Raw genomic sequence first — 16,886 nt, forward strand, 5'->3', positions numbered from 1 at the left:
TGTCAACCTGGTTGTTTTGCTGACTCGAGCCAGTCTCTTTCTGAGTGGCACGTGGCTCATTGGAGGGCACTTGTCACCAACAGCCTCGATGCTTCATTGTTGAGGTACGCATGAACCATGTGCCACACCCACTATTGTCTTGTGAATCCTGACCAAGAGTCTGTGGTCCATACAAGTGGACGTTGAGATGGCTGGGAAAATTACATTCAAAAGCATAACCTCCTGCTGCTCATGCGCATAGCTAGAGGAGTTTATTGTCCTATCTTGCTTCGTCAAAATCTCTAATTTAGTCATTAGGTCATCTGGCTGGCAGTGCTGCAGCTCCGTATCCTCAGCGAACACCCGTGGGTGAAACATTCGTTAATTCATCTTCTCGGGCTCCCCTGCACCATCATCTTAGTTGAGCACATGAGTAAACCATACAACGTCCATAAGTGTTGGCAGCTTCAGTTGAATATTCTCGCTTCAAACAAATCTTTTGTGTTTGTTGTTTTTGACCTGGAAGGGAGCCAAAACATCCAGGTACTTCTCCAGGTGGCTCATTGGGACATAGTGCTTCTGAACTGGAGGTCAGCAGTGCAGAGCCAACAATGTGGCTGGGAGCTCAGAACGGCTGGTAAGGCATCGGAGAATCCCACGCTCCATAAATGCACCTCTTCACATCAAGTCTCCTTTTGAATTTGCTTTTTAAAATCCACCACCTCTTTTTGTACAAAACATGAAATGATGGAGTCGTAGTACTGAAGTTTGTTGACAAAAAACAAAAGTTTGCCGCTGTTTCTTGTACGTGCCCTGCAGTCTGTACGTACACTTGGCCGCTTCTGGCTGGAAACACTGTCTGCACTCGATCAAGCTCAAAGATGCCGTCCTGAGCATCGTGTAAGGGGTGTTTGATTAGCTCTTTCTCGTTTTGCATTTTGATTTTCTCAATGATTTTGGATGCTTTTCCGTTTCCCTGTCCATTATTGTAAACTCCAACCTCGACCTCTCTGTCTCTATCTGTCTCTGTCTGTCTGTCTGTCTGTCTGTCTGTCTCTCTCTCTCTCTCTCTCTCGTTTCCATGAATGGGATGTCGTAGACACGTCCGTGGCCGGGTGTTGGTAGCTCTTGCCGACGGGACGTTGGCGATTTTCCACCGAGCCACAGGTAAGGTAAAGGATGTAAATTGAAAACCTTTGATGAGCAGTCTTGTAATTCCAATTTATTCTTTCGTTTTACCTTTATCGACACAGTGATAAATTATTGTTTTATTTCCTCACCCATCCGCAGATGGACCATGGGACCTAAGCAATTATCACCTGCTGGACCTGGGCCGCCCACACCACTCCATCCGCTGCATGGCCGTGGTGCGGGACCGCGTATGGTGCGGCTATCGCAACAAGATCCACGTGGTGCAGCCTGAGACAATGCGCGTTGAGGTGACTATCACGATGACAAAAGTTTTAACGGTTAATCTTCGTGTGAAACAAGTATTTGTACAAATGTTGTGATGTTTGTACTCTTTGAGAACGATCGTAGTTGGGGAGGGTGGGGGGGTTGGTTTTGGCTGGAAAGGGGGATGAACACAATTCAACACTTTCAATCCTGCAGCTTAATTTACATAAAGGGTGTTCACAGCATCTGAGAGCACCTAATTGTTCAAGGAAGACATAAAGCCAGATATTCTGGAAGTGAAAGATAAAAATGAAAAGTATTCCAACTTGAAAGGAACCGTTTTTATATCAATCACCCAGATTTTAATAATGCAAGTGCTTCAATAATTCCAATGTCCCGTACTCCGTTACAAAGTTCTCGTGCTGCCGAAGCAGTTTCTTGGGAAGGGTTTTACTGGGTGGTTTGCCATTGCCTTCCAAGCAGTAGTTCGGGCAGGAATGTGGAATTTGTTCATGGTGCTAGCAATAGCTCGTCTACGCTTTGCGAAGGACAGTGGGGTCTTTAACATCCACCAACTAATGTCATGCCTGGTGTTGGCTTCATGGTTAGGGTGGTGGGCTTGGGATCATAGGATCCTGAGTTCAAATCTCATTCGGCTGTTGAATTAATACCAGGTGGGGTTGATTCTGCTTGTCATTCTTCTGAGGTTGGCAAAATGAGTGCCAGCTTGCTGGTATCCTGTGTCGGAGTGGCGACCCATCCAGGATTGTGCCCAATAGCCAAGGAGACTGCTGAGGCAGCACCAACGCTCTGTACAGAGTATGGTCCCAATGGATGGAACTTATGCTGGCAGATGGGACACCCAGTTTAATGTCCATCTGAGGAACGGCACACACATTGATGAATCATCGGGCCTGCTAAACCGCGGGATGACAGTTTATAGCTGGGTCGGGATTCAAACCCAGGCTAGACCTCTAAGCCATCCTGCCAACCCAAGGGCTTCACCAAAGCTGTCGAATTAAGGAAATCTGAGAACTGTTTAAGACATCCTCTTCTACCATGGTCTCATCTCTCCATCCATCCACACAGAAGTCTTTTGATGCCCACCCTCGCAAGGAGAGTCAAGTGCGGCAGCTAGCCTGGCTGGGCGACGGCGTTTGGGTGTCCATTCGACTGGATTCTACTCTGCGACTCTACCATGCTCGTACCTTCCAGCATCTGCAGGACATCGACATTGAGCCGTACGTCAGCAAGATGCTCGGTGAGGCGCTTCCTGTCATTTATTGCTTTAGCTAAGCTGTCTATTGTCCCAGTAAAGATCCTTCCGTGAAGGGTTCAGAGGTTGATTATCCAATTAAAATGCTTAATTTGTTTTTGTCTCATTACATCATTGGAGAACCAGACAAAGTGATATGTAAAGACCATCTGGTAGTATCCTGATAACAGCAGCTACGTAGTTGCGATTTAAAATTGTCCTCATTTGAGGAACATCAGTCCATGTACAGGATAAGGGCTCCTGAAAGCAAGATGGGTTCTGCGCAGCAAGTCCTCCAATGGAATATATCAGTGTTCTATTTTACTTGGTTGGCGGGCTGGGTCTATCTCCCGGCTCGGTCACGTCGACCACCCTTCACAACACCATCCACAAGGATTACGTTTGTCAGTCTCACCCCGAAGGGGTTGCGAGACCATTGTCGAGCAACGCCTCTCTCCGTGTCCACGTCTATGTTGTATTTCTTTGCAAACGCTTGTCCAATCAATGCAAAACGTTAAGCAAAGGAGGGACTCCTCATGGAGGACATTTTAATTATTACTCTGACGTCATAGTTCACAAGGTATGGCAGCCATTTGGGATTAAAGGGAAAAAATTGGATATCTTCTTCTCCAAAAACACTCAATGAAAATAATTTAAACTTGGCACGTCATCAACTCCCCATGGGGTATATAGGGTGTTAACAATGTTGTCATCAGTGAAGTGGTGTTCCAGCCCTATTTGGTTGAATCAAAATCCTGATGTGAAAGTTCATATAGCTGATGTACGACCCGACGTAAGTGAAGAATTAAATGTATGATGTCATCGGTCACGTGGTCTGGCAGTCGTATTGGTTTGAAAAAAAAATCTTCTTCAGAACTACTTAACAGATTGATACAAAACTTCTGACACATTGTCGACTAGCCATGGGAATATAGTTTGAATTTTTTTTTCATACTCACCTTGACGCAATTTAGCCTTGATGTGCACAAAAGTGGTCGTTAACTATCATCGTAATCAAAAAAGCTACAGATAATGTCAATGGATGTGACCAAATCGGGTGCATGGATGATACAGATATACGTGACATAAGAGCAGTGTTTAAAGATGGTCTTTTTGTTCAGAATGAGCATACAAGGCAAGACCATGCAGTATACCGAGTGCCAATGTAGTTTTTTTTTTCCCGATGTCATAATCACCAGATGCTCAAGGCACTGCACTGTCACTTTCAGGTGCTGGGAAACTGGGGTTTTCCTTTGTGCGAATCACATCCCTGCTCATAGCGAGCAGCCGGTTGTGGGTCGGAACTGGAAACGGCGTTGTCATCTCCATCCCACTGTCTGAGAGTATGTTCCCAGCATCTACTTTGACTCGTTTGATTTTTGCAAATTAGATACTCCCCCTGACCCAAATCACACCTCACATATGTGCATCAAACTGTGCCTGTGCCCCCTTCCCTCTGATCAACACATGCAAGGAACTTTTGGTCCATCATGCTTGTTCTCAAGCAACACCACATGTCAATATATTTGTCCACCTAACAAACACGTACCTTTCCCTCCTCTTTATACACCGTTCTGCTGATTGAAAATGACTTTCGTCCTCAAATGCTACATCCTTTACTCTCCCATTACATTTTTGAGTTTGGCCTGGGAAGATTTTACAGCCCGAGCTTCCCAAAATGGAGGGTGTTTGGTTTTTAAACCTTTGCAGCCTGAATTTTTCCCGTCATCTCTCTCTCTCCTAGTAATAAAATGCATCAAAATCTAACTTTCCCCCATCAAAAATCCTCCCTCCCTTCCTCTCCTTCCCGCTAGCCGTAGTTCTGCACGGAGGTCGGGTGCTGGGTGTTCAGGGTAAGTTAAGATCCAATTGTATTGATGACATCATCTTGTACGTTGTCATCCCACGTGCTGCTCGAGCTCCATTCACGCTTTGTTCGTAGTATAGTTTGCTTCAATCATGTGTTTGTGTGGTACACCTGCTTCCATCATTACTTTGCTGGCTCTCTTCTGTGGGAACACCATCGTGGACATACACCAATTTCGCACAAACTATGGTGTGAAAGATCAAACTTCTCCCAGCTTTGCTTGAAAATGAACATTGATAATTAAGCAAAACTCTGCAAAGCAGTTTCATGGCATGCACATAAACAGATGTGATAATGTCTGAGCAACACAATCCACAGTGGAATTGCTTTCTGAAACTATATTTCAGAAACTGCATGTCATTTAACAACAAAGATAGTTTTCAGATGATAGGTCACCTGATTTTATATATAAAATCTTCACAGGTGATTCATCAATGTGTGTGCCGTCCCTCGGATGGATGTTAAACTGAGTGTCTTGTCTGCCAGTATTCGTTGGTGGACGTAAGATCCCACAGCGTCCTTTGCAAAGAGTAGTATAGGCACGGCAGCGCTGGCACACTGAACAAATTCCGACCTGAACTACTGCTGAAAAGGCAATGACAAACCCCTCCAGTATAACCCTTGCCACGACTGCTTCAGCCATACCAACACTGCAACAGAATACAGCACATCAGAATCAGAAGAGCTTTCAGATTCGAAAGATCACCCCAAAAAATAACTGGTTTTTGTTCGGTTGTGGCTGTCCACTGATCTGGCTCCCCCTACTTGGTGGATACCTCAGGGAATCCTGTTTGCCATAGTATTTCAAGCAGGAGATAGACCAGAACCAAACAAATATCAACATCCAAACCACCAACACGGTTCAGCTCAATGATGCATCTTCATAATCCCTTCTGGTCCACCTTTTATCATTTCACTCCAATGCACATGCTTCTCTACCGCCAGCACGTAACAAGTTGTCATCTCAAGGTCCGGCCACTGAGGACGCTCCGGGAGCACCGGCTGCCCCCGAGTTTGTACCCTACTGCTCCATGCTGCAAGCGCAGATCTGCTTCCACGGACACCGTGATGCCGTCAAGTTCTTTGTTGCTGTGCCAGGTATCTCGCTCAAGCCAAAGTGCATCGATCTCTTTGTATTGCATGTAGTTTGATTGTGATGCTGACAGTGGATTTACCCATCTCTTTGCCTCTCAGGCTCAGCCCATGCTTGTCTCATGGCTCGTAGTGCTTCACAGCCATTCAGCAATAACTCTTCCAAGAGTCCTTCCAAGGAAGTTCTTCCTTTGCCTCCACCCAACCTCAAATCCATGCTGATTATGAGTGGTGGTGAAGGCTACATTGACTTTCGCATTGGTAAAGAACCATCCCTTTATGAACTTCCACCTTCACCTGTGTACTTCTTCACTTCCCCTCTTTACACCTTTCAACCCTTTTCCCATTCCTCTTACAAAACCACAAATCAGCCAAGCTTTGAGATGATTGTGCTCTAATTCCAAGGCCATCAATTCATTGTGGATGTGTGAGGTCGTGGGAACTTGAGAAAATGCAGATTGGAGAAAGATATGGTATTTAATAGCTACACTGTGGTGATCCCTGCATTTGCAACATATTGTTAAATAACAATGTGCAAGGATGAATGTACACTAAACATTCTATCATTTATGCAAGGTTGTATATATATATATATATATATATATATATATATATATATATATATATATATATATATATATATATATATATATATATATATATATATATATATATATATATATATATATATATATATATATATATATATATTTATTTAAATTTAATACCCACCAAGATTGTTAGTACCATAATGAAACTATTACATGTGTTTTTGTTCTATCCACATGTTTGTGTGAAGGTGATGGTGAAGATGATGAGACGGACGATAGTTTTGGAACTGGTCGTGGACGAAAGGCATCGACTGGCAAAACTGAGAGGAGTCACCTAATCGTGTGGCAGGTCGTATGTTCAGACGACTGATGCTGCCCATTGAAGGAGTTTGTTCTCGTCAACCCCAGCACATCTTTTACCTGTCTTGTACTTTAACCAGAAAACACCACTGCACAGATTCATCCACAATTGAACCTCGTCACCTTTTCCGATGACCCTATAAAGGCTGAACTCGCCATGTTGGTGTGGCAAAGCTGACCCTGGCAGTTGTTATTTTGCACGAGATTGGGATGGGTTGAATATCAAAACGATCATGGGTCAGCGTCCTGTCCCCTGGCCTTAACGTACAACCACAAACTATTTTCACATGGTGACCTGGGGCTTGTAAGTAAGTGCATGCTATTACACAAAGCTTTCCAAACTGAGAACATTGGCATATCTTACTGATGCTGTATACCTTTTAGATGTAAAAGAATCCTTGGTACTTCACTGTTGTGACATTACATGTTCGTGCGAATACGATGACCGTTTCGTTCAGTGCAATCTCTGTACAGCCCCCCTCACGTTAAACCAGTATTCTTCCCTGGCACTAGTTAAGGGTATCAAATTATATACATTTTCCCTTGAAAATGCTAACATGTAAGGCATGCTGTTTACCTTTGTTTGAGCTCAGCTCAACGGTAGTTAATCTGACGATGCAAACAGAAGATTGGTGGGTTGCATCACTTCAAACGACTGTATTATTTGTAAAAATATTCTGTTTTTGTGAGTTTTGTTTCCTGAAACTTTTAAAATGTGAAGGATGTCAACTGTGTTTACTCCACCTTCAGCCTAATTTATTCCCTTTCCTTGGAAAATCATCTTTGCCTTTACTCTTCAATGAACTAACACCCAAGGCTTTCCTGAAGTTCAGGTAACATGACTGACTTTGTGAATATCAAAGGTGGTAAAGGTCAACATCAAACTTATCGTGCATCACACTGTATTGCAGGATTAAAAAGGAAATAGATAATCTGATTAAAACCATATAAAAATCAAAAAAAATAATCTAACGCTTTGAACTGTACAAATGCAAACTTTTCAAATCAGTTCAGGTTATATTGATGTAATTACCTATCAAAGCATGACCATGTTGGGCCTTCATTTTGAGCTATATTTCCAATTCAACTTGTACCATATCCTGCATGGTTGATAAAAATTTCATTTCAATGCCTTTAAAATGGCTTCAGTGTATACGTCTACCTATGATCAATACAGGACTTTCGAGATGCCATATCAATGCGAACGCAGCCATTTGCACATGCCCCGTTTAATGACTTGGTTCTGCTCACAGGGCACTGAACATTCCTGTGCCGTCACAAAATCTAACAAGGAAAAGAACAGATTGCAGACCCTCACCAGGACTTTTGTGGGTTTTTTTTTAATGGATTTTAGGGTAAATCCAATATGGTTGCCAAAACAAGTGATGAATTACATGTGAATCTTTTGTTTCTCATGGACAAACAGTCATACATGTAAAGTTTCACCGTGATCTGTTCAGCCACTTCAAAGATTTTTGTTATTTATTATTTTTTAACAATATGGCTGCCAAATCACATGACCGATGACATAAATTTTTTTTCTGTGGACCCTCAGTTGTCAGACTGATCAGATGTGGCATTCTTCACATGCAATTATGACTTTTTTTTTTAAAACTCCCCCTGAGGAGTACTTGCTTCATGCCAAGTTTCAATTTTTTCCTTGATGCAGTTTGAGATAGCCATTTTGGAAAAACGTTGGACCTATCACACCACGTTTCCGATGACAATTATTCAAACATTGTACACGAGTCATCGCACCAATGGTGAAAATTGTCTCAATCCGACAAGCAGTTGCAGAGAAAACCACGAAAGTTCTGTGCGGACAAGCAGACAAATAAACAGACCCAAATTCAATACCCTCCTTCGGCAAGAGCAATTCACTGGTCTGCGTCATTTCAGTGGTCAAGGTTTTCTCAATGGTTCTTGTATGTTTTTTTGCATGCTGAATTTATAAATGCATCATTTCGCTCAATCAGGTGAATTTTTTTTAAATTAATTTTACTGTTAATGTGAAATTCAACATTAAAAAGACGAAGGAAAACAGCAACTGCTGGAGCGACTGAAGTTGGGTATTGCCAGAAACAACGATTTATCTATATTTTTTCTGAAATTGAAATGAAAGTAATTGAGAAGGCACTTTCTTCCACATTAAGTGTATTTGTGTGTCATTATATGTAGTTTGTACATTTTCTGTCAATGCAAGTCCGATTTTGAATTTTTAAAATGCTAATTAAAAAACAAAAATTTTGATTTTTTTTTTTTCCTTAAAATTGAGATAGCGTAAAAACTTGACCTGATTGAGCGAAATGATACATTTCTGAATTAAGCATGCAAAAAAACATAAGAGCCGTTGAGAAAACCGAGACCTCTGAAGAAAATATTTCAAATGCAGCCCAGTGTTAGTCTTGTACATGGGGTGGGGGAGGGGGGGTAGATGAGGGAAGAAAGGATCATATTTTTGAATTGGGGATGCTCTGAGATTGTGGTAAACAGCCATCTTGAAGACCTGAAGGAAAGAATTAAATTGAAGATAAAATGTGGAAGTTGGTTCCACAGGTGGTGGGGGGGGGGGGGACAAACAAATAAAAAATAAAAGGGAGGAACGAATGAGTGGCAATTCCAGATTTAGGTCGTTTCACCAGAAGGGGGTTGATTGTGGACCGTGTGCACCCTGCAGAAACATATGGGGGACAAAGCATGAAAAGAGCAGAGGGTGCAAGACCAGAAAGGAGATAAAAGGCACAGACCGCTGACCTGTCTGCAATGGCAAAGTGATAGGCCCATCGACAGGTTAAAACGCTGGAGATACCAGTGATCTTGGAGGCCTTGGTTTCCACAGCATCAAGCCGAGCAAGACGAGGCAGGGAATCCATCCCAAAAGGAAAATAGAAGTCCATTCAGCCGCGGATGAAGGCCTTGCAGGTCGATAAGAATTTAGCTGTGCCAATGAATGACTTTGTATGACGACGATGCCCAATCTTGAAATGTGCTTTGCCCAAGAAAGATCATGGCTGATCGTGAGACCCAAGAGTTTGAATAACAACTTTCTCATGTGGATGCGAAAGAATGTCGAAGAAGGTTTGTCAGACAGACAGTCTTCGCAGAGGGATTGTGGGATTTGTCAGGATTGAAAGACATGTTTCAAGTGTGCAGGCTCTTAGTGACCTGAACTACGCCGATGGATGTCGTAACATGAACATGACACCTCTCCCGAAGAATGCCGTTTTATTCTAGAATGAGCAAAATCATACATAAAGGATCGTCGTTCATACAAACAGTGTGGAAATACAGCAATAAAGCATACATAAACAACCACAAAATGCCAAACTACTAAAGTGTTAGAGGTATTTTCACAGAATCAACCTATCAAGTGCTTTTCCCTGTCGAATGAGAATGCTCAAGGGAAAGCTTAAAAGAGAGAAAATTGAACTTTGCAATGCTCCGAGGCAAAATGCTGCATTACATGGCAGACAAAAAAAATGCCACCAAAGGCAAGAGATGTTGTTGTTTATGTTGCCCATCCTCAACATGCTCTCCCATTTGAACAAACGAAGGGGTCGTTCAACATCTTAAGTGAAACAACAGAGGCGTTCATGACACGCGCACATGCATACCTATTCCTTGAAGTTCATAATGTCCATCTGAGGGTCTTCTCCCATCATCTTAAGTTGCTTCTTCCAGCAGACATAACTTCTTGATGGAATGCATCAACACTGAGCTCTTGGTCTTGACCTCAGCTGTTCGTACAAACCCATCAAGTGCCAGGGAACACCCTCGTTAATCAGCGTAGATTTTCACACAAGGACAATAAGTGACTGCAAAGTTGTGTCTCTCCAGGATCCATTTGTTTCCTGTAACAGAGGCAGGTATTCACATACCCATCTGGTCCAGAAGTGGTTTGAAAGGACCTGTCCCCAACACCACTGCTTGCATGAATGTTCCTCCAGTCAGAGGTTCCCGGCAGAATGGCTAGACCTTGGCATTGCTGGAGAAGTTGACTTGGTGTTATTGGCTCCGTCATTTGAGTCGTCGCTGCTTAGACACAGGGAACGAGTATTTAATAGCCCTTCGACCTCAGCAAAGACAGTGCCAAGAGTTTGACTGACACAGGAATCAGGGTGGCCCAGGATAACAATCATTGTCCTTCAAACACTCCTGATGTGTCTCTCCCAGGCTCCTAACATGTGGCTCGCCATGGTGGGGGTTAAAAGTGACACCTCAAATGGCTGACAATGCCACTCGACCTCATTGTGCAAAGTTTGCTTAATTGTCATCTGGTCCCACTTTTGAAGGGCCATCCTTAATTCCTTCTCCTCCAGTGAAGTTCATACCATTGCCCCTCAATCTCCTTGGCAGCACCTCCAATGCAGATAATGTGATGCAGACCTTGGATGAAAGTCTGATTTGAGGGAGCAAACATCATTGATGTAAATGGCCATTGTAGAGAAAAACCATAGATCCTAAACACTTTGAGCGCTTCATCTTTGCTTGATGTAAAAAGGTCCAAAGAAGTCTAAACCAGTACAAGTGAACGGAGGTTCCCAGGGAGTCGGTCTCGCCGTCAGGAAATCCCCCATAATCTGCTTCATGGTGGCCTCATCTCTTGCAGCAGTCAATACAGCGTTGTAGAACTTGAGTTTAAGCACAAGCATCAAGAATCCAGTCATGCCAACAAAGTGCTGCCAAAACACGTTCACAGTTGGCATGTCTGGGAGCTTGGTGACTGTCTGAAAATCAACTTGGCAATGGGATGTTCATTGGGAACAACCATGGGATGGGTAGCATTTGAAAAGATTGGTGCACATTGTAAGCGACCTCCAATGCAAATTACACCATTCAGTGGAATTGGGCAGAGTGCTGCAAGCCTAATGTTAGCCTTCATTTGTTTACCAGATGCAAAAGCCTTGAACTCATCTTGAAGCTACTGTCCCCAATAACAGAACTGTACTGATGGTTTAGCTCTGGTTCTTCTCCAATGTGTGCTTGAGGTGACGAAGCTGGATTTTAGCAATCAGGTGGTTAAAGGTGAGCGTTACTTTCTTTCCACAGCAGTCCAAATTTGGGAGTGCACATCAACCATTGCAATCGTGTCTTCGATCATCTTTGTAGCACGCTCGTCCTCAACCGACATCAGGCCATGACAGGGATCCCAAATGACAAAAGATTTGACCTTCCAGAATTCCTCCAACTAGTCAAGGGTGATGTCATCCATCATTGTGTGAATGAGATGAATGTTGTAGCTTTGGTTCACCTTCCACACAGCCAAGAGGAGAAAATCCAAAGCAGGACCAGATGGCCATTGGATCATGTGGCCCAACAGCAAATCTCCAGCAGTATTAATGCCTCACAAACATTGGTGTCAATCATGTACATCTTCTTTCGGTCAACCTCAAGCAGTGGAACGCCTTCGCCTTGCAGGGCGTTCACAAATTATTTTCTCACCATACATGGGACAACTCCAAACGATTCGGTAAATCATCGATAAGCAACCACAGTGATACTGATCCTTTCTCCTTGATGTTAGTCATCAGATTTACTCAATGTGGAAAGAACCAGGCGATTTCATTTTCCTCTCAAGTCTAACTGCGATAACGGTAATCTCAGAAACTGAGTCGAGCATTGTGCACATGGTGGTGGTGGTATTCCCATTTTGGGAACCACTCGTGGTACAACATGAAGTAGTACTGTTCCTGAACCTTCAACGGCAGCAGGACCACAAGTCGCAAGGCCATTTGCTTTGGACTTGGGGATAAGGCCTTCTGTGGTCCTGTTGGTTCTGGGTTGGAATTTATGGATGTGTAAGAGTGTGGTGAAGAGCACCACATCCAGGTATCTTGCGTCTGAAAACTGGGACATACTCCAGCAACATGCTTCACGGCAACACCAAAATAAATGACAGGTGCGTTCTTCAAACAATTCTGGCACAGGGGTTTTTATTGCATACAATTTTATTTCTCTCAAAAGATTTTGGCCTTTAATAAATCGCATGCGCAGAAGACGATTCGAGGAACACAGGGTCAAGGCTTCCCCCTCTTTTCGAGGTAAGGCTGTCTACGGCATTCTGCAAATATGGCTTGATTACCTATAGCCATCGTTGTCAGGCCTTGTTGGATCGGTCTTAAATTCCAGCTTTCTTGACTGAACAAGAGGAGCTTGACTCCTTGAATTCACTGTCAACAGGGTGATGTGCTATGGCTGCCCATTTGTCCACAAACTTGAGTCAGCAAAGGCAGGGAATTGTTGGCCCCTTCCCTCAATCACGAGAGAGATGGGTGAAATTATCCCAAAGGTGTCTTGGCAGTCGTTCCTCCATGTCCACCACATTTCCTTGATTGATCTCGCTCAAGCAATCCATAGCTCTTAACGTTGCCAGTGCCGGAGTAGTTTGATCAATGAACTTTCCGAGGGAGACTGTCACCATTAAGTATCGGCGAAGCCTGCTATTGAGAGCTGGCTCAAGATCTTAGGGTCTTGAATTAACACCAGGTTGGTTGACTCAGCATGCCATCCGTCAAAGGTCGGCGAAATGAGTACCAGCGTGCTGGTAACAGGGGGCACTGCATCAGCGGCACAGCCACACCCCCAGAAAATGATGCAGCCAAACAGTCACAGGATGCATACAAATAAATAAAAATGTATAGCCGATCCCTTGATTAAGTTGCTGATAAAGGAGTTCAATGGTTGACTATCGCTCCTCTAGAATCTGAAAGGCTTGCTTTACTCCATCTCCAGCATCAGGGCCAGCAATCACCTTCTTCGACTCAACACCAATGAATTGTAGTCTGCGTGTCATCTTTTATTCATCATTTCGATCCTTCATTGAAATTATGAACAAAAGAGAAACAGGTCTGGTGCTCCAAAAAACTTCCAAAGTTGCACTGGGGGTAAATCTTGGCTGAAAGCCAATTTTTGTCAGCGAAATGTCTCATTGCTTTTCTAACTATGGCCAGCCAGTACTTCATGTGCAGATGGAGCAGACTGTCAGTGTAAAGGGCACCAGAGTAGTTGCTACAGGTGGGGCCCTCAGCCCAATTCCTACAGTTGGGATGGCACAGATCATTGCATCAGTGGGAAGTGGTATAGCAGACTGTTGTTCCTGTTGGCTCTGGTGCAAAGGAAGAAGGGCCCAGTGGAAGAACATCTGGTGGGTAGAACCTGAGGCTATAAGATTCTGTTTTTGGAGCTACATCATATGGCAGAGGGGAGGACAAGTGGGTCTCTGAGAACATAATTTTTTGTTATTGGAGGCATAAAGTGTAATGTTTATGCTACTCTTTTCAGGTCTGAATCAGGCACAGGTGAATGTATGTTGGTGTGGGTATCCAAGGTCTGGTTCATGAGCTGCCATGACTCAATTGTGGGTTGCAGCATCAGTGTCTTGGAAAGTGAGGCCATGTCTGCTTTCCACCTCTTCAATTTGTTGAGCGAGTTGGGCCTCAGATTCATGAGCGGCCATGCCTCTCTATTTCGGCTTGCATTTTGAGAGACGAGCTTCTTGATTCCCTCAAACGCTTCTCTTCTCTTTCCATTTCTTGCTGCCTTGCAATTTCCTCTTGCAACTTTTCAAGTGCAAAGATTTTCAATTCTGCCTCTACTCTTTGTTCAGCCAGTTGAAGTGTTTGTCAAGCTTTCATGGCTTTGGTCTGTCGAAACCAGACTGTTGAGTTGGATGAGCTGTTTTTGGTGGTAGCTCCAACCGATATCCTGCTTATGGTGTGGCAGCCTTGCTGGACTATCCTGTGACACCAAGTCCATCATCACCTGCTGGTTAAAAAAGGTGGCTGCATTTTTCAAATAGTCAACACTTCTGTTGAAAACTGTCCTTTCCTGGGTCAGCTGATTGTAATGATGAAAAGCATTCACCTGCTCTTCACATTCATCCTTCACTAATGTTTTGAAATTGAGAGAGTCTACATATTGGTTCCATGACTTATCATAGGCCAACTGAAAGAAGTGTTCTCTCATGTTACAATGTTCTCTGCATCAACCTGAAGAGCTATGATTGACCCACAGACATGGGTAACGACACTCAGTTGTCCCACACATGCCATCTTCGCAGCATGTAATTTCTGTGTGCACTTCTCCGGTTTTCAACATGGACCCTCGTCTGTCTTGTACGAATTGCCAAGTCCAAGTGCTTCACCCATTGTCAGCTGCCAGGGGGTCGAGGAAGTGAACAGTTCGGCAAAGTGAAAGAATCACTTGCATAAAACAATGTACAGGCACTTGGTGACGTATACCACGCCAACGGGTGTGTGTGAACATGAACATGACAACTTTCCCAAGAAATAACAGTAATACATAAAGGACATTAGTTAATGCAAGCAGTGTGGAAATATTGAGCAATAAAGCATACAGAAACGACCACAAAATGCCAGACGATTAGAGCGTTACACAGAGGTATTTTCATCACAGGATAACCGACCAAGTGTTCATACCCAGAGAATGAGCGAATGCTGAAGTGAAAGCATAAAACAAAAGATGGGTTTGCAACGCTTCGAAGCAAAACGCCGCATTATATGGAAAAAATAATAATAATAATAAAAAGAGAATGCCGCCAAAGGGGGGGGGGGAGATGTTGATCATGTCTGTTGACATTGTTGTTGTCTCGCCTCAACACCAAAGTATTTGACGAGCTTGTCATTATTTTTTCCAGGGTATGAAGAGGGAAGAGGCTGCAGCCGACCTGTTTGAAGGACGAGGGATATCACAGCAGAGGGTGGTGTCATCAGCAAATAGATGGAGGATTTTCCAGTGTTGGAGAGATCATTGAGATCAGGAATAAGACTGGGTCCAGAACACTGCCTTGGGGCACTCCAGCCTTGACAAGGAGAGATGAAAGGATTTTGTTGTGCAGCACTCATCCCCCCAAAATTCTGTTCCTGAATGAAAATCAGACTCAGAAATTGAGGAAATATGAGAAATATTCATGGATCAGACAAAGGTGATGTTGCCGTCTTTGTACACAAAAAAAACACCCTGTACATTCACAAGCCCTAGTTGTCTTTCCCATCAATGTTCAGAAGCACCAAAACCAGATACACAGTCCATTCATGGAAGTGATCCATTGGGGGATTGTTTAGCACACGCCCAACCACTCAGGCCTTCTAACGACCCACCTGGAAAAGAGTTTGCAGTACGACTGGGTGCTCGTTTGACCAGCACCTGGTCGTATCTCTCCAAGTAATTCATTGTGCAGAGGCACAGACCTTTTCCAAGTATTTTCAGCTTTTCTCAGAAGCTTTGTGAGCCATATTAAGAAACAATAGTCAACTCCAACACAATATACTTGATGCCCTGAACACCCACATTTCCTGGGGGGGTCTGCACATGCGTGCTGAGCATTTTGGGGCAGAAGACCTCAACACCCAAATCATTTGAAGCAAGATGAGCATTGTACAAGCAAGCGAGGTCATAATTAAGAAGCTGGAATTGGCAAAAACAGTGTTCATAACGTTAAAACAAGGGCATAATCTTCCTGGATGGATACTTGGAAGCAAAGTCAAAAAACATCAAAATGATGGAAGAATTGGCCGTGTGAAGAGATCAGAGTCTCACATCGCAAGGGGATGGCCAAATCGAAACCAAGTACCGTTTTACAAAAGCTTCAAAACGAAAACCTCACCTGTAATGAAGAAGCTGCTGCTGAAACCAAGGCCTCACAAAGACTGCCTTAAGTGGGTTGGGGCTGGCCTTTCTCACTAATCTAAAGGCAGGTTAGCTTTGTTGGTGGATGAGCAATCCATTTGGTATATTCTGCGAAACGACAGACAAAGCCACGATTGGTCAAAAACAATGGCCTAACTTGTGACTTGTAGAACCAAATATTCAGTCCCAAGCACGTGACATACCAAAATGAGTGATTTTTTTTTAATGAGGTAGAGAGGAAATGTGGAAAATAAAAATAAAAAAACAGCATTTTGAGAGTTTCTAATCACCACTACTTCAACTGCCACAATTATTCCCATGCACTTGTGGGGTTGGCCAGGGAAAGCTTGGCCCAAATCTTTCATGACCAAGCTGGGTCATGAAAGATTTCGGCCTGGTGTTCGACAGGACACATTTGTAATTTGTAACCAAATTACAAAATTAGTAATTTGGCCATGATGCCGGTGAGTGCGAGACGTTGCGAAGCACACCGTAGGATCTTTAACATCCACCAACTAAAGCCGGCAGATGGGACAACCAATTTAACGTTCAACTGAGGGATAGCATCATAGATTGAAGAAACACCCTGCCTGTGAAACACAGTGATGACAGTTGATATCTGGGTCGAGATTCGGACCCAGGCCAGACAGTTTAGAAGCGAGTGTGACGTACCTCAAAAGTAAAGGCCACCCTGCCAGCACAGGGTCACTAATCACCGATTTTACCAAAGGATAAAACA

General features: G+C 43.6%; 1 protein-coding gene and 1 long non-coding RNA gene across 20 annotated transcripts in view; one reads left to right on the forward strand and one right to left on the reverse strand.

The window, feature by feature from the left end:
- MAPK8IP3 (mitogen-activated protein kinase 8 interacting protein 3) overlaps positions 1 to 7,639 on the forward strand; it is a 59,630-nt gene extending 51,991 nt beyond the window's left edge. For 15 of the 19 annotated variants that reach the window (XM_085863093.1, XM_085863090.1, XM_085863091.1 and 12 more), the window contains 10 exons: positions 506 to 616; positions 799 to 879; positions 1,079 to 1,146; positions 1,270 to 1,418; positions 2,464 to 2,635; positions 3,859 to 3,972; positions 4,444 to 4,482; positions 5,442 to 5,594; positions 5,691 to 5,849; positions 6,388 to 7,639. In XM_085863093.1, the coding sequence (XP_085719219.1) occupies positions 506 to 616; positions 799 to 879; positions 1,079 to 1,146; positions 1,270 to 1,418; positions 2,464 to 2,635; positions 3,859 to 3,972; positions 4,444 to 4,482; positions 5,442 to 5,594; positions 5,691 to 5,849; positions 6,388 to 6,509 (1,168 nt within the window). In that variant the 3' untranslated portion in view covers positions 6,510 to 7,639. The remainder of the gene's footprint in view (positions 1 to 505; positions 617 to 798; positions 880 to 1,078; positions 1,147 to 1,269; positions 1,419 to 2,463; positions 2,636 to 3,858; positions 3,973 to 4,443; positions 4,483 to 5,441; positions 5,595 to 5,690; positions 5,850 to 6,387) is intronic. The other 4 variants (XM_085863092.1, XM_085863099.1, XM_085863102.1 and 1 more) reach the window with 4 other exon arrangements.
- Positions 6,427 to 16,118, reverse strand: LOC147010142 (uncharacterized). The gene is made up of 2 exons (XR_015053057.1): positions 15,186 to 16,118; positions 6,427 to 14,652 (listed from the first exon to the last, which is right to left on the reverse strand). It is a non-coding gene; the product is annotated as an uncharacterized LOC147010142 (long non-coding RNA).
- Between the last annotated feature and the right edge of the window lie 768 nt (positions 16,119 to 16,886).

The sequence above is a fragment of the Eptatretus burgeri genome, chromosome 17 (assembly GCF_056783735.1).
Source record: "Eptatretus burgeri isolate ZD-2024b chromosome 17, Ebu_testis_v1, whole genome shotgun sequence".
Lineage (NCBI taxonomy): Eukaryota > Metazoa > Chordata > Myxini > Myxiniformes > Myxinidae > Eptatretus > Eptatretus burgeri.